Source organism: Microcebus murinus, chromosome 22, assembly GCF_040939455.1.
Source record: "Microcebus murinus isolate Inina chromosome 22, M.murinus_Inina_mat1.0, whole genome shotgun sequence".
Classification (NCBI taxonomy): Eukaryota; Metazoa; Chordata; class Mammalia; order Primates; family Cheirogaleidae; genus Microcebus; species Microcebus murinus.
In genome coordinates, this window is record NC_134125.1 from 14,660,265 (window position 1) to 14,678,475 (window position 18,211).

The 18,211-nt window shown below is 38.2% G+C and overlaps 1 protein-coding gene and 1 non-coding gene across 3 annotated transcripts in view; both read right to left on the bottom strand.

Annotated features, from left to right (window-relative positions):
- SPPL3 (signal peptide peptidase like 3) overlaps positions 1-18,211 on the bottom strand; it is a 120,718-nt gene that overhangs the window by 9,539 nt on the left and 92,968 nt on the right. The window contains exons 3-6 of one of the 2 annotated variants that reach the window (XM_012756545.3): positions 15,685-15,773; positions 6,963-7,082; positions 5,823-5,901; positions 4,260-4,372 (exon numbers count right to left, since the gene is read on the bottom strand). In XM_012756545.3, the coding sequence (XP_012611999.1) occupies positions 4,260-4,372; positions 5,823-5,901; positions 6,963-7,082; positions 15,685-15,773 (401 nt within the window). The remainder of the gene's footprint in view (positions 1-4,259; positions 4,373-5,822; positions 5,902-6,962; positions 7,083-15,684; positions 15,774-18,211) is intronic. The other variant, XM_075996620.1, reaches the window with a different exon arrangement.
- Positions 12,122-12,285, bottom strand: LOC142863768 (U1 spliceosomal RNA). Its single transcript, XR_012914411.1, has one exon. It is a non-coding gene; the product is annotated as a U1 spliceosomal RNA (small nuclear RNA).

Genomic DNA, 18,211 nt, shown 5'->3' on the forward strand with positions numbered 1-18,211 from the left:
AGTATGTGTTTCTGATGACTGTGTACAAGAATGTCACCTTCCATAATGCCAACCTTTTCTTTTTTCTTAGTGACATACTGTTAGTAAATAGGTATTTTTTCTGTTCTATACAATGTTAGGGTAGGGTAGAGCTGAGAGTATAAAGAACACACTACTTACTGTTTTGAGAGATATCTAATCTTCTTGGGGTCTATAACTTAGTAAGAACTTAAAACTTAGCAAAACATATGAATAGTACATCGTGTGTGTCTGGACACGTAAGTAAAGCGATCCATGAAAGGACAGCCACCAAAAAGTTAGTAGTGGGATTACTGAGAACCTTAGACCACATGGGACTGAGACTTCAGGGTAGTTTAAGTATCACTTGTCATAATGGACTTTACCCTGCTAACACTGAGACTACTCCGTCCTGCTTAGGTGATTACTGCTTTATATTACCTTAGCTAAACCAGCAGCACCTGAGCTTTCATCGTCTCTTGTCACAACATTTGTATAGGTGGATTTAAGTGTATCATTATGGGGGCTGCCTCTCAACCTGTCATTTAAAGTCACCATCATAAAAGTTTCTCTTAAGAATATGGAGTTCACATTCACCCAGTCAGTTTATATGGACCGAAGTAATCGGATTTAGGTTTAACCAACTAACCAGCATTTCTAAATAGTTTTGGTTCAGAACTAGTAGGAGAAATACCTGTGCTACTTGTTTCCTCATCAGGAAGCCACTGGACTAGAGAAGACTGAAGGGATATCATCGTAAAAGCAGCCATGAGATTTAACTTGGACTATATTTACTCTCTCAATCATTATCATGATCGAGACTCAGTAGTCTATAATACATATTTTAAATAGAAATTAGGTTCTATTAAAGTCTTTCAAAATCCCCTACATGCTCAATTTATGTACTACTCACCTCTTCCCCCCTTTTATTTAACAAATCATTCTGCACAAATCAAGAGTTAATCTCAGGAAAAGTCTAATGCACATTCCTACAACTTTATCACTTTTAACAATACCCAGTCCATATAAAATAGGCATCCACCCTTTCACTATAAACTAGACAAGCAACTTGTGTGACTTTGATTGAATGTAATTTCTTTTTCTCAACTTACTGTTCATTAACTTATAGAAGCACTGAAGTATCAAACACAAATCATAAGAATACTGAAAGCACTTAATACTTGATTTGCGAAATTTAACAGTTCTGATAACCACTTAAAGATTCTAACCATTGCAGCACTTCAGAAATGCTTATGTGCATAGTGGGTATTCAAGTACTGAAGGAAATGATCACAGTACATGTTTTTATAAGGCAATGTGAAATGTGAAATTCTAAAACAAGAGACCAAGACTGTCAGCATCAGCAAAGGTGAATTACTGCACAAACCAGGCATTGGTGAGTTTGAGTCTGCCTTCCGTGTCTGAGTATTAATGGGCTGCATGTAAGTGTAACTAACGTGTAACTTGGTCTGCAACCTCAAGGAACTGTTTTGAAGTTTTAATAGCTTGGTAGTCACACACACACACAAGCACTGAATAACTACTATGACAACAAATATATACAAATTTCCTATTTATAAAAATATAAATTTGACATTTTTAAAACGATCAAACAGTAAAGTGGACAGTTTTTCTTTAGATGTACTAGTTCTGTGAATTTTAACACATGCACAGATCTGCAAAGCCACCACTACACTACACTCGGCACATACAACAGCTGCATCACCCCCCCCCCAAAATCCCTTGTGCTAATTGTTTATAGTCACCTCATTCCCCCACATAAGCTCTGGTAACGACCACTGACCTGTCTTCTGTCATTATGATTTTGTCTTTTTGAGCAAAAAATTTATTTTTATTTAAAAAGTGTCACTATAACTATCACCTTTGTTTAAAATTTTATAAAACTTGCAATCCACTCAATAGTTTGTTTCCTCATATTCAGTTTCTTACAGCTTTTTTTTTTTTTTTTTTTGAGACAGAGTCTCGCTTTGTTGTCCAGGCTAGAGTGAGTGCCGTGGCGTCAGCCTAGCTCACAGCAACCTCAAACTCCTGGGCTCGAGTGATCCTTCTGCCTCAGCCTCCCGAGTAGCTGGGACTACAGGCATGCGCCACCATGCCCGGCTAATTTTTTTTATATATATATCAGTTGGCCAATTAATTTCTTTCTATTTATAGTAGAGACGGGGTCTCGCTCTTGCTCAGGCTGGTTTTGAACTCCTGACCTTGAGCAATCCGCCCGCCTCGGCCTCCCAAGAGCTAGGATTACAGGCGTGAGCCACAGCGCCCGGCCTTCTTACAGCTTTTTTACTAATTAACTTGGCACATATAAATTTTAAATCCTTGGTACTTGTGAAAAATTACTTATGAGGGAAAAAATTCCTTGTAGTAGTAGAAGGACAAGTTTTTAGTTTTCCTTAAGGTTTCAAATTTCTTCCTTATGTTAGTCTTAATAATTCCCTTTCATTGACCATTTCCTGAGCATATTGATATAATTCTGATTCTGGATCACAAAAACAAACAAACAAAAAACAGTTTACAATCCTTTTTGTCAAATTCTGTACAATTTGACCATGAACAGAACATCCTTGGTTTTGAGTTAATTCACATTTTTGATGCAAGTGTTTTCTAAAAACTATAACAATACCACTAAAAACAAACAAACAAACAAAAAAGCCAAACAAACTATATGGATCAAATACTACTCAGCAAACTTAATGAGTAATAGGTACAGATGTAATCCATACCTGTAATCCCCAGTTTTCAAATTCCTTCCTTAAAAATTCCTTAACATTACAACTAGTAAAAACTTGACAGCCTTTATATTTTAACCTCCTTCCTTTCTGAACCACCAAAAAAAAAGAGAAGGTGAACAGACTTTGTGGGGCCAAGTAGTTAGAAGTTTCTTGAGATTAGGAAAGCACACTGTGAAAATGAGAGCAAGGACTGTATGTAAGGAAAGTGGAGAGAAGGTTTCAGGGTCTTCAATAAAGAAAAGTTAAATGTCTCAAGGGAAAGATTAGAGGAATTATGGGGGACTTTTGGAAATGTCCTTCTAAGATTATTTTGGTAATAAGTGTGAAATATACATAGGGGTTCTGAGACTTTGGGTAAGTTACTTTTCTAAACCTCTGTTTTCTCTTCTGTAAAACAGGAACAATAATAGTACCTACTTCAAAGAGGTTTTCTTTTTGATGATTAAATGAGATAATCCATGTAGAACACTCAGCAGAGTGCCCAATGCATAAAATGCACTCAGTAAATTTTAGCTATTATTGTCATTATTGTTTCATCATTATCAATGAAGGAAAATTCTCACATGATATAAATCAGAGCATAAACTGCTATAGCCTATCTGAAAGTATAATAAGAGACAGTATAATAAGTATAAGAGGCAGTATAATAAGAGACATAAAATTTTTAAATGCAAAAAACCCTTTGTTCCAGCAATTTCACATCTAGGACATCATCCTCAGAAAATTTTACTAAGTATCTGACCTGTGCACTAAGAGGCAAAATAAGAATGTTAACCTCAGGGTTATTTACAGTAGAAACAGATGAAAAACAATCTAAGCATATAGCAACAGTTAACATACATGTAATGGAATACTCTGGAGTTATTAAAAAGGATATGATATACTTTAAGGCAATAATATAGACATGTATTTATATCATTACATAAAAAAGAGTGTACTGTATATTTCATACAACCCAGATTACATATGTTATATATGATATGTTACTAAATATAATATATTCAATATTAATATAACTCCATTTATATAAGAAAGTATAGTCTACACAAAAACTTGTACACAAATATTCACAGATACATTGTTCATAATAGCCCCAAAAGTGGAAACTGATGAATGGAGAAATAAAATTGGTATAGCCATACAATAAAATACTATTCAGCCATAAAAAGGAATGAAGTTCTGATACATGTTACAACATGGATAAACCTTAAAAATATTATGTTAAGTGAAAGACCAGACACAAAAGGCCACATGAGATTCTATTTATGTGAAACATCTAGAATAGAGAACTCCACAGAGACAGAAGGCAGACAGTGGACAGCTAGGGTAGGGTGGGGTGGGGTACAGTGGAAGACAAGGGGAGTGACTGCGAATGGGTATGGGTTTTGGGGGTGGCTGATGAAAATACTCTAAAATTGATTGCAGTGATGCTTGCACAACTCTATGAATATACTAATTTATCTACCAAACTATATTAAAATTATAATTTGTCACTTATTAGTTACTCACCATCCATGAGAAGCCAATGGCCAGTGAGAACCCAGATGAGGACAAGCATGACAGACAGAGAGAATGACAGTAACTCAGCAGCAGTGAAACGCCCACAGCAACCAAAGGAAATCCTGGAAAACAGATAATATTTATTGAACTGATGGGCATGCTTTATTCAGTCACCAGACTCTCCTCTGGTACTTCATGATCAGAGTACATGATGGCTGAATTACAATAGCAGGTGATACCTAGATACCTGGAAATCCAAAATATCCAAACCTCTTTGGAGGAAGCTAAGGAAAGCTCAGAGGCAGTCTACTTTTGCACTCATATGATAATGTACTGTTTAGACCAAATTATCAACATGGATATTTAGAAGTTTAAAGTGACAAATATCAATCTCTGGAGCAGATAAGTATGGGGGCAATTCTACTCTTATGAGGAAATCAAAATGAAGAAAGCCAACAATTCATTTAGCAAAGATGAATAAATACCATTTTAAGATGGTAAATCTATGTGGTAATCACTTATTCCTGGGAAAATCAGCTGCCAGGGACTGGCTTCCTAAGTACATACAGTATCTCTATTAGCACAGCATTTGGTTTCCATGGAGCCATGGCTTTCAGAGTTAAGGTATGAACAGCACTGGGATTAAATGCAAGTGGGTAGCACATCTGGGTCACCAAAGATGAAAGGCAAAGAAGAATGTTTGAGTTCAACCACTCTTCTCATAGTCCATTAACTCACCACTAAAGGAATGAAAGCATTGCTTAAAAAAAAAAAAAACTGTCAATAACCTAAGCAGGAAGCATGCCACAATGATTCCGACTTCTTAAGATTTGTTTATATTTCCTTTGCCATGAAAAGGTGTGCAAAAGGAAGTATTATCTTCTAGGTTTTTTTTTTTTATTTTTTTTTGAGACAGAGTCTCACTTTGTTGCCCAGGCTAGAATGAGTGCCGTGGCATCAGCCTGGCTCACAGCAACCTCAAACTCCTGGGCCCAAGCAATCCTTCTGCCTCAGCCTCCCAAGTAGCTGGGATTACAGGCATGTGCCACCATGCCAGGCTACTTTTTTCTCTATATATTAGTTGGCCAATTAATTTGTTTCTATTTATAGCAGAGATGGGGTCTCGCTCTTGCTCAGGTTGGTTTCGAACTCCTGAGCTCAAATGATCCGCCTGCCTAGGCCTCCCAGAGAGTTAAGATTACAGGCATGAGCCGCCGCGCCTGGCCTAGTTTTGTTTTTTTTTGTTTTGTTTTTTTAAGAGACAGAGTCTCACTATGTTGTCCAGGCTGGAGTGCAGTGGCTATCCACAAGTGTGATCACAGCACACTGTAGCCTCCAACTCCTGGGCTCAAGCTATCCTCCCAACTAAGCCTCTTGAGTAGCTGGGACTACAGGCACAGGCCACCAAGCCCAGCTCTGTCTTCTAGTTTTAAAAATCAAATATCTCATTTCCCAGTCTTCTGGCATTTGTGTGCTCCAGTCAATACCAGAAATTTAGACTCCTAATAATGCTATCAAATATGACAAAAAAATTATAAGTTTATAACTTAGAAAAAAGTCCCAAGTCCTTACTTGTTCTGAGGTGAACAGGGTCTTGTTAAATACTGGCACATCGGGAGAAGAAGGAAAGCAAAAGCTATCGTTGCAAGAACTAGAGAAAGAAAATGTATGGTTAATTTTTCTGTTTATTTTTTAAACAATTATAAGAAAAATGGCATGACTTATAGAAACTTAGTCATTACCCCAAATACTTTTCTTGACAAGTAGATGTAGTTAATTAATTAGAGAAGAAAAACATCTTCCTTTAGTACTGCACAGACAACCTCTTAAAAAAAGAGGTACCTGATCTCAAGTAGGGGGAAGCATAGGTAAATTTTCTCATTCTCTCCTATCTCAACAAGAAAAGATAAATAGCAGGCCATGGATGATCTCCTAACAAATCTTGTAGCATTTTGTTGATGTGTTTTACATTTCCATCATTGCTTAGCTTGAAAACATATCAGAGAGCTGACGGTCAAGTCAGCTAAATTAGCTATCAATGTTTCTATCTGCGGAAACACAGGCAGAGGTTGCCAATGACCTGTGTCCAACTGGACCTTCTGGTAACCTACCAGAAAAGGAGCCAAAGCAATAGTGCCTGGTGTAATAAATAATAAAGCCCACGAGTTTTCAAATCCCTGGCTTTTCTTTCAGACTGTGTTGGCAGGGCTCAACAGATGGTATGTGGATCCAGTGGTTCAAGGAGGCGGTTGGGGGGGAGGGGAGGAGAAAAGGCCAGATTTATAAAGAAAAACTTACAGGACATATGTGTATTTTTTTTTTTTTTTGAGACAGAGTCTCGCTTTGTTGCACAGGCTAGAGTGAGTGCCGTGGCATCAGCCTAGCTCACAGCAACCTCAAACTCCTGGGCTCAAGCAATCCTTCTGCCTCAGCCTCCCGAGTAGCTGGGACTACAGGCATGCGCCACCACGCCCGGCTAATTTTATATATATATATTAGTTGGCCAATTAATTTCTTTCTATTTATAGTAGAGACAGGGTCTTGCTCTTGCTCAGGCTGGTTTCGAACTCTTGACCTCGAGCAATCTGCCCGCCTCGGCCTCCCAGAGTGCTAGGATTACAGGCTTGAGCCACCGCGCCCGGCCTGTATTTTTGAATTATAAAAAAAGTGAAAAATTTTCCTTATAGTATGTTAATAGAGAAACTTATTTACCTGCTGTACATATTGTAAAAACTACTTGAACTGAGTCAAAGAAGAAGAACATTACTAGAAGAGAGACAGATGCTCCAATCGGAAGGAACAGAGCCTGGGTAGAGTCAATTGTTTGGATGCCTGAAAGAGAAAAAGGGACACATTAACAACTTGCTATGTAACAGGCACTGTGCACATGTACTTCATATACATTAATATGTTAAAATGCAAAAGGTTCTAGGGGTTACTATGTAAGATATGGACTATTCGGGCCCTATAATTCTTTCCATCCCAATGAGATTATGAGCTCTTTGCTCCTCAGAATGCCTTTATTATAGTTGGTGCTCAAGAAATATGTGCTGAATTGAACTACTGACTCCTGGTGCTAACCATCTGAAGGGCAGGAGGTGAAAAATAAACAACACCTCCCCACAATAGGTAGTAAAAATTCAGATTTGTTAATTTGAGTGTATTTATGGTCTTGTGTATAGGTTTCATAAAAGAGTTGGTCTTAATCCACTGACTAAAATAATTTCTCTTCATCTGTAGATTTAACATACTCATGTTCACTTTTTCTCGTTGCTATTAGTAATTGAGAACTGACTTTGGGTGACAGGAGGAGAACAAAACATAGCTGAAAACAGCAAATAAGAAAAATTGATTTATTTTATGGGAACATTTTAAGGTACCAGAAAAGGAGATGAATGGAGAAAAACAATCTCTTGGCATACAGGAGTTAGCACGGTGGTTCTCGGTTGTTTGATCATTGAAATCACATGGAAAACTTTACAAACATTATAATGCCCATGTCCAACCCCAGACCAATTAAAGTGAAATCTAGGGGTTAAGTTCAGCTAAAAACTCCCCATCAAAATTTTACTTTGTTTCCAAACATTCTGTGAAGAAAAAGAAAAAAAAAAAAATTTTACTTTGCATTCAGGGTTGAGAACCACTAATATTTGGTAGACAAGGAAAACATGTCAAAATCTGATCATCACTGAATGAAAAAAATTACCAGTTTCATCTTGTATGCTACCGACTTCAATGTAAGAAAAGTGCGCAAAAGGAAACAAACAAATCTCCATATGATTATAATGAAATATTAGAAGTAAAATTCTCTCTTCATTAGTTAAGGCTACAAATAAAATATGCAACCAGGATAAACTGGACACAGCTGCATGATCAACCAACATTTAAAAACTACTATTATTTAAATTTGCCTGTCCCTGTAAGATCTATTTAGAAGTTTTGTGGAAATATTTCTACAGAACAAAACTGCTCTAGCTAGGCAGATGAGTCAAATAATTCACTTAGGAATAGGGCAAATCAATTTAGGATAAGTGATCTGTGTGTCATGACAAACAGAATGATCTGGGAAGCAGTTCTCAGCTGCAGTCAAACCCATTCAGCTTGGCCCATAGGGGGTCTCTTGGGGGTGGGGATGCATTTATTAGACAAAACTCTATAAAACTCTCTAATTAAATTTTTCTCAAATAGTTTTTAAATTTAAGTGCTCTATACTAGTTTAAAGAAGAGCTAAAGGAAATTACAGATTTCAAGTGTCTTTCACAAGAGAAAATAATGGTTTCTCAAATAAATGATTGTCACAGGATAAGAAACAATCTTTTTTTTTTTTTTTTTTTTTTTGAGACAGAGTCTCGCTTTGTTGCACAGGCTAGAGTGAGTGCCGTGGCATCAGCCTAGCTCACAGCAACCTCAAACTCCTGGGCTCAAGCAATCCTTCTGCCTCAGCCTCCCGAGTAGCTGGGACTACAGGCATGCGCCACCACGCCCGGCTAATTTTTTATATATATATATTAGTTGGCCAATTAATTTCTTTCTATTTATAGTAGAGACGGGGTCTTGCTCAGGCTGGTTTCGAACTCCTGACCTCGAGCAATCCGCCCGCCTCGGCCTCCCAGAGTGCTAGGATTACAGGCTTGAGCCACCGCGCCCGGCCAGAAACAATCTTTTAAAAAATCTGTAAATCTTAAAACACACCCTCCTCCCTTTTCTGTATAACAAAGTATATCATATAGTGTACAGGTAGACTGTATTAGTCCAAAGGGTGAACAGAAAAATGGATGGCTAGAACAAAGACTGTAGTTAAGTCAGCTATATGAGATGTATTCATTTATAATCTAAATTTTAGAAATTGGTCTGTAATTAAGATGCAAAACTCAATACAAATAACCTTTCTAGAATATCGGATAGAATGCACGTATTTTGTTGTTGTTGTTTTGAAAGCACAGATTTTAAAGCAAGAGGCAACGTCACAGGGCAAGTAGAGCTCTTTTGGTTGCTGACAATATGCTACTTAATACAACATACATGACTTCAGTACTGCACATCCTAAAGGTTTGGAGATAAAGAACCTGAAGGGGAAGGGGCTAATTAGTTAGAAATTTTAGCCAACTCCAATGACTTCAAAACAAAACAAAACAGCCATAACTGGGAAGACTTATACAAGCACTGTTGCATTATCCTTAAAGCCAAAATCAACATAATAGGCAATGAAGCCGGGCGCGGTGGCTCACCCCTGTAATCCTAACACTCTGGGAGGCTGAGGCGGGCGGATTGCTTGAGGTCAGGAGTTCGAAACCAGCCTGAGCAAGAGCAAGACCCCGTCTCTACTATAAATAGAAAGAAATTAATTGGCCAACTAATATATATATATATATATATATATATATAAATTAGCCAGGCATGGTGGCGCGTGCCTGTAGTCCTAGCTACTGGGGAGGCTGAGACAGGAGGATTACTTGAGCCCAGGAGTTTGAGGTTGCTGTGAGCTAGGCTGACACCACGGCACTCACTCTAGCCTGGGCAACAAAGCGAGACTCTGTCTCAAAAAAAAAAAAAAAAAAAAAAGGCAATGAAATTAAAAATTATGTGCAGCAACATTTTTAGCATTCAATAAATGCAGCTACAGGCTAAATATAGGTCTGGTTATGGAATACACATTAAGCAACACATCAATGTATTATTGGTAATTGTTAAGAAAATTACTGATTTTGCACCTCCATGGAACAAGCATGCTTCTGACTAAATATTTACTAAACATCTATTATACAGTAAACAATAGGAGGGATTGCAGAAAACAAAAAGTCATTTCCAGATCTTACGGGGTTTACAGTCTAGGCAGGGAGATTAAGATGTCTCCACTAAGCAGAGAATTTCAACTGTACATCTCTATCAATCTTTCTAGTTCAAATACATTATATGTCAAGTTTAGTATAAGAGTTCAAGATGTCAGATGGTGAGGTGTGTCTTTTTAAAAAACCCCACCGGCACTAATTAAATGAAGGATTGATGTGGGCTGGGGGGATCTACATAGGCTTCTTGGGACAGATATAGGAGTTAGAACAAGGTTGGGGAAATCAGAGGACCTGAAGCGAACTCTCCCTGACACTTTCTAACCTTTTTTTTATTGTAAGTTACCACATAAAGAAAAGTACAAAAATGTAGAGCTCAGTGAATCGTCACATATCTAATACCATTCAGGTCAAGAAACAGATCAACCCCAGAAGGCTTCACTCTGTCTCTCTCAATCACTACTCTGTCTTCCTCCCAAAGGAAGCACTATCCTGACTTTTATGATATGTGTTTCCCATCTAATAATGTTTCCTTAAACACTAAGGTTTATTTTGCTGTTTTAAAAATCTTATATACTTGAATTATGTAGTATTTTTTTTTTTTTGATCTGGCTTCTTTCATTCAACATCATTTGTGAGAACCATCCATGCTGTTATATGTAACTGCAGTAGTTCACTCAATTTCACTGTATGAATATATTAAAATTTATTTATCCATTCTATGGTTGCTGTTTGTGTTGTTTCCGAATGTTTGTTTTTACAAATGCTGCTGCTCTGAGCATTCTTGTGCATGACTTTTGATGCACATGAGCCTGTATTTGTTGGGTGTATAACTAGGAGTGACACTGCTGGGTCCAAGGGTTTATACTGTCACTTTTAGCAGATGCTGCCAAACTGTTTTTCAAAGCAACTGTGCCAACTTACACTTTTTCCCGTAGTGCAAGTGGGTTCTTTCTTGTTCTACATCCTCACCAACACTTAGTGTGATCAGGGGTTTAAATTTTAGCTATACTGGTAGGTGTGTAGTGCTCTTTCATTAGGGTTTTGATTTTCGTTTTCCTGCTTTCTAATGAATTGAGTGCCATACCTCCTGGTTAGGCCTGTTCTAACCTCCCTGCTTACTTCCATGTGGTTAGAACTACCCAGATAGGTGGAGTATGACCATAACCTGAAGTAATAATTCCCTAGTCTTTTGTTCAAATACTCTAGGGAACCCCGCAAGGAGAAACATTCAATTATAAAGTGATTTCTCCTTTTTGCAAACTTTGATTCACGTGGCCCATCTACTCCTCTCTCAACACTTAACACTTCTCCTTCTTCTAGCTTCTCTTATAATCAAGTACAATGTAATCATTTCTGACATAGTCAAAGCGTGTAATCACAGAGTGACCCTTCACCCCAGGCCCTCCACCAATGATGCTGGCCTACACCTAACACCTCTTCCTATTCTCATGTGTCTTCACAAATTCCTTGATTCTTATTGTATGGGAGTAGGAAACTACAATGTTTAAAAAACCTCTATCTAGTCACTTTCTCCTTCAATCAGTCCAACACCCTTGCCAAAATCTTAACACCAAATTCAAACCCTTCCTTTTCTTAGAACTTTCCCCTCAATTATTCTAATTGTTAATCATTCAGAACTTCACTCTCTTTAGCATCTACATGATCTCTCTTGTGTGTCCCTGGTTCATCTTTCTATTATTTCTTTGATTCTTTTTTCAAATTTTTTTTTTAAAGTTTTTTGAGACAGAGTCTCACTTTGTTGCCCAGGCTAGAGTGCCGTGGCATCAGCCTGGTTCACAGCAACCTCAAACTCCTGGGCTCCAGCGATCCTCCTGCCTCAGCCTCCAGAGTAGCTGGGACTACAGACATGCACCACCATGCGTGGATAATTTTTTCTATATATTTTTAGTTGTCCAATTAATTTCTTTCTATTTCTAGTAGAGACGGGGTCTCACTCTTGCTCAGGCTGGTTTCGAACTCCTGACCTTGAGTGATCCTCTCACCTCGGCCTCCTAGGGTGCTAGGATTACATGTGTGAGCCATCGCGCCTGGCCTTGATTCTTTTTTTTTTTTTTTTTTTTACAGGGGAGAGCGCGAACGCAGTCCCCCACTACCACAAATTATGCAGTCGAGTTTCCCACATTTGGGGAAATCGCAGGGGTCAGCACATCCGGAGTGCAATGGATAAGCCTCGCCCTGGGAAAACCACCTTCGTGGTCATGGTATCTCCCCTGCCAGGTAAGTATGGCCTTGATTCTTGATATTCTGTTTTCCATGCTATCCCTTCCATCTGGAATGATGTTATATTCCATAATCAAATACTTCTTTGCAATGACAGTTTCTTTCATTATGTTTTTTCCTGATTAGGTGGAAGCAGACTGCTTTCTATCCTAATCTGTCCTTGTCCCTTTTGGTATCCATGGCTTCAGTAGAAACTGAAGAAATATATGTTGTCAAAGATAATTTAGCACAACACAGGAAGTAGATTTAAGAAAATGACCATCATCTAAAAAGAAGAATTCTACTACTCTTTAGAGACTGATTCATAATGAGAAAGAAAAAACTGATGCTACCAAGTAACTTCCTTCCACTCTAAGGACTGACATGCCATTAATTTATTTATTTGAGAATAAAACTGTATTCAGACACACACACATATATATGTAGCTTTCTTAGGTTCTGTGATGCAATGTACAGCGGATTTATAATCTAATTTATGTACATTTTTTGCATAAATGGTATGTAACACAGGACCTTTTAAAAAGGATTCAAGAGTATGAAGTGATTTGGCTTAAAATGTTGACAGAAAGTAAATGACTATGTAGTAATAATTTAATCTGAAAATCAGATTTTGGACTGGGTTTTACCTGGTTCCCAGTAAGTTACTAGTATGGAATTTTACTTCACACGAGGCTTTGTGTCATATGTTTAATAAAAGACTCATTACATATTTAAATGATTCTATAGCCGGGCGCGGTGGGTCACGCCTGTAATCCTAGCACTTTGGGAGGCCAAGACTGGCGGATTGCTCCAGGTCAGGAGTTCAAAACCAGCCTGAGCAAGAGCAAGACCCCGTCTCTACTATAAATAGAAAGAAATTAATTGGCCAACTAATATATATAGAAAAAAGTAGCCGGGTATGGTGGCGCATGCCTGTCGTCCCAGCTACTCGGGAGGCGGAGGCAGTAGGATTGCTTGAGCCCAGGAGTTTGAGGTTGCTGTGAGCTAGGCTGACAGTATGGCACTCACTCTAGCCTGGGCAACAAAGTGAGACTCTGTCTCAAAAAAATAAAAAATAAATAAAAATAGACGATTCTACTTACTGTCTTTATTATGCCCACTCTGCACTCTCAGGGACAATGAAACACATGTAACTCAGTGAAAACTGGGCAAGTATAATTTGGTTGACAGTATTACAATCACTAGAGAAACTGAAATAGATATTAAATAACTTCTTTCCAACTTAACAGCCATGGTCCTCCATCAATGGCGTAACTTTTTTTTTTTTTTTTTTTTTGAGACAGAGTCTTGCTTTCTTGCCTAGGCTAGAGTGAGTGCCGTGGCGTCAGCCTAGCTCACAGCAACCTCAAACTCCTGGGCTCAAGCAATCCTCCTGCCTCAGCCTCCCGAGTAGCTGGGACTACAGGCACGAGCCACCATGCCCGGCTGATTTTTTTATATTATATATATTAGTTGGCCAATTAATTTCTTTCTATTTTTATGGTAGAGACGGGGTCTCGCTCAGGCTGGTTTTGAACTCCTGACCTTGAGCAATCCGCCCGCCTCGGCCTCCCAGAGTGCTAGGATTACAGGCGTGAGCCATCGCGCCCGGCCCAATGGCGTAACTTTTTATTAGATCCCCAGTATTTCCTCCTTATTAGGTGATGACTTTAACCTGTTCTATAGATCATGCCCTCTGTGCCTGTTACTATATGCTCTCCCCATCTGAAATGACTTCCTCTCCACCAATCCAAGCTCACTGTTTCAAGACAAACTCACCTTCTCTAAGAAAGAGACTCTATTTGACCCACTGTTGCTTACCTGACTTGCCTTTCTGTCTTCACTGTCTTTGCACATGGATGTCAAAATGATTTCATCTCTAGAGCTTACTCTGATCCACTGATAGTGGCTGGCTTGTTCAAAAGGATTCTGAGGCTATGGTGAGGGTCAGTGAAAAAAAGTACCTGCCCCAGGTAAAGGACGGTAAATACCAAGTCATTTACCATCTCTGCCTTAGCATATTTTTTAAAAAGCTAATTTTTTCTAAAGAATTGCTTTTGTATTTTTGCTTCTTTCAAAATATCTAATAGAATGCTGAATATATAGTAGGCACTCAATATAAATCTGTTAATATTATCAAGTCTCCTTGTTTCTAATTCGACTCTTTCCATAATAGGCATCACGAATTTTCTATAACGTTACTAAGAGACAATTTACATACCATAAAATTCACCCTTTTAAGTGTATAACTCAATGACTTTTTTTGGGGCAAATTTACCAAGTGTGAAACTATCACTATAATCTTGTTTTAGAACATTTTCATCACAACAAGATCCCTCAGTTTACAGTTAGTTCTCCTTATTCCTAGCCCCAGACAACCACTAATCTACTTTCTGTCTAGATATATTTGTTTTGGAAATTTTACATAAATGTACTCATATAATGTTCTGTCTGGCTTCTTTGACTTAGTATAATTTTTTTTTTCTTGAGACAGAGTTTCACTTTGTTGCCCAGGCTAGAGTGAGTGCTGTGGTGTCAGCCTAGCTCACAGCAACCTGACACTCCTGGGCTCAAGCGATCCTTCTGCCTCAGCCTCCTGGGTAGCTGGGACTACAGGCATGTACCACCATGCCCGGCTAATTTTTTCTATATATATTAGTCGGCCAATTAATTGTTTCTATTTATAGTAGAGACAGGGTCTCGCTCTTGCTCAGGCTGGTTTTGAACTCCTGACCTTGAGCAATCCGCCTGCCTTGGCCTCCCAGAGTGCTAGGATTATAGGTGTGAGCCACTGCGCCCAGCCTAGTATAATGTTTTGAAGTTCATCCGTATTGTAGCATGTGTCAGTACTTTATCCTTTTTAAATGCTAAGCCACATTTCATTACATGGATATACCATTTCTATTTATAAATTATTAGTTTAAGGATCCTTGGGTTGTTTCTACTTTTTGGCTACTTATGAAAAATGCTGTTAAATATTTGCCATATAGCACACTTTTTTCTTCAAAGCAAGCATTCTAGTAAGAGCTTAAATATCAGGAAAAATACTCATGATACTTAGTTTTACAAGTACTTCAAGCAACTCTCTTTGAAGAGTCATTGGATACATTTATGATTAACACCTACAGATTATCAACCTCAAAGTATCTAAATGAAATCATAAGCCAGCAGATACTAATCTATCCTTCTTATCTTCAAGAAGCAAAGACTCTCAGCGCGAGCTTTTAGGCATGAGTTAAAAGCAGTACACAAGACATCAGTAGTTCAGATTTAGAACAAAATTTAACAGATTATACCACAGAGATTAGATTTTATTATGCCAAACATAAATCCTCGAACCCAGTAAATTACTAATGGGGGGGTATGGAAAGAATCACATTAAGACAACTACCTGTATAAAACTTAACTGACATAAAGTATCTTACTATTATTGGTGCTGTTGCCATTGAAAGACCCAGAAGAACTATTATTGTCTTTCTCCTTATCTTGATTTTCAAAGTCCATATTAAGGGACCTGTGGAAAAAAATTTTACAGGTAAGTTTTAGTTTTGCTTAAGAAAGAAGGTAGTCAGCAAAGTAATGAGACAATTTTAAAATGCAAAGGCATTAGGAAAGAAAGGAAGATCTCTTTTGAATGACTCTGAAAAATAGTTCCTCTTGCCACATTTTAAAAAATAATTTACATTCTTTCCAATATGTCAGCTCAAGAGTTTTCCTGACTGCAGATGAAAGCATTCCAATGTGGCTGAATCTCCCAGCCATATCTCTGTGCACATCCTTAATTAGTTTCTCATGATAAAAATGTAGAAGGAGAAATGCCAGTCAAAGGGCAAGCACATTTTGAGACTTTTATATACTACACAACTGCTTCCAGAAAGGCTGTACCAATTTACTCTCTGACAGCCGTGTATGAGAGTGCTCGTTTCTCTATAGCCTGTCAGCTTTGACTCAGAAGAACAAATATATGAGTTTCTGTATCCGAACCTATTCTAGGTACTGGTGGGATGATAAATAGTGAGCAAAATGCCATTAGATTTTACATTCAATGGCAGAGAGCCATATAATAAACAAGAAAAGTAAGTTAAATATATGGTATGTTAATGGTACGTGCTAAGGAGAAAAAGGAAATGGAAGGGACAGGGAAATTTTAGATAGATGGAGCAAGGAAGGCCTTATTGATAGTGATTTTTTTTTTTTTTTTTGGAGGCAGAGTCTTGCTCTGTTTTCCTGGGTAGAGTGCAGCAGTGTCATCATAGCTCACAGCAACATCTAACTCCTGGGCTCAAGTGATCCTCCTGCCTCAGCCTCCCGAGTAGCTCGGACTATAGGCATGTACCACCACACTTGGCTAGTTTTTCTATTTTTAGTAGAGGCAGGGTCTCACTGTTGCTCCGGCTGGTCTTGAACTCCTGAGCTCAAGCAATCCTCCTGCCTCATCCCTCCACAGTACCAGGATTACAGGCGTGAGCCACTGCGCTTAGCCTGACAGTGACTTATGAGTCAAGACCTGAAGGAGGTAGCAATTGTCAGTTTGGGGGACTAAACATAGTATCTCACTTTAATTTAGGATTCTTTAAATATTGAACAATTTTGTATACATGAGCTTGCCAATTTCTTTCTTTTTTTGTGAACTACCTGTTCAAATCCTTAGCTCATTTTTTACTACTGTGTTTCCCCAAAAATAAGACCTACCCATAAAATAAGCCCTAGCAGGATTTCTAAGCATTTGCGCAACAGAAGCCCCCCGAAAATAAGACCTAGTGATGGGCATGGCTGCGCAGCGTATCTCCACGACCCATGCATTTCGTCGCAGAGCGGTAAAGAGGACAAGCAGCCCTTCTCATCTGCCCCATGAGAGCTCTATTGCTCGACATGAGAGACTGGGGCCAATGGTTCTAAAGGAAATAGAGTTGCAAGAAATTCAGGATGGAATTCGGGGTTTGGACAGTTATGATGATGTTCCAGAAGACGACGACTTAACTACATTTGAATAAATGTAGATTGTTGTACCATACTTAAAAAAAAATAACACATCCCCTGAAAATAAGCCCTAGGATATCTTCTTGAGGAAAAATGAATATAAGACCCTGTCTTATTTTGGGGGAGACACGGTAGTGTATTCCTGTACAGAATAGGTTTGTGTGTGCACAAGAGCTTTCTGCTCTGATGTTCTATATCTGCACCGACAAATGTGGTATTCATTAGCCAAATGATCACTGAAATGTGGCCACTGTGACACAGGAACTGCATTCTAAATTTTATTTAATTTTAATTGAAGTAATCTGAGAGCTAAAACTATGAAACTCTTAGATGAAAACATGGTAAGTCTTTTTGATCTTGGATTTGGAGTGGATTCTTTTTTTTTTTTTTCTTTTTTAACGTGAACAGAAATACAGAATGGAGTGGATTCTTAGTGACAGTGCCAAAAACACAAGCAAAAAAGTAAACTTGACTTTATCAAAGTTAAAAATTCCTGTGCTTCAAAGAACACTATCAAAAAAGTGGAAAGACAACCGACAGGATAGGAGAAAATATTTGCAAATCATATACCCAGTACGAGTCCTGTACCTAGAATATATAAGGAACTCTTACAATGCAATAATAAAAAAGACAAATAATCTGATTTAAAAATGGACAAAGGATCTGAATAGCCATGTCTTCAAAGAAGATATACAAATGATCAATGAGCACAAGAAAAGATGTTAAACATCATTAGTTATCAGGGAAGTACAAATCAAAACCATAATGAGAGACCACTTCATACCCACTAGGATGGCTATAATCAGAAAGTCAGATAATAACCAAATGTTGGCAAGGATGTAATACTGGAACCTTCATACACTACTCCTGGGCATGTAAACTGGTGCAGCCGCTTTGGAAAACAGAATCCAACCATGCTGACACCCTGACCTCAGACTTCCTGCCTCTAAAACTCTGAGAAAATAAATTTCT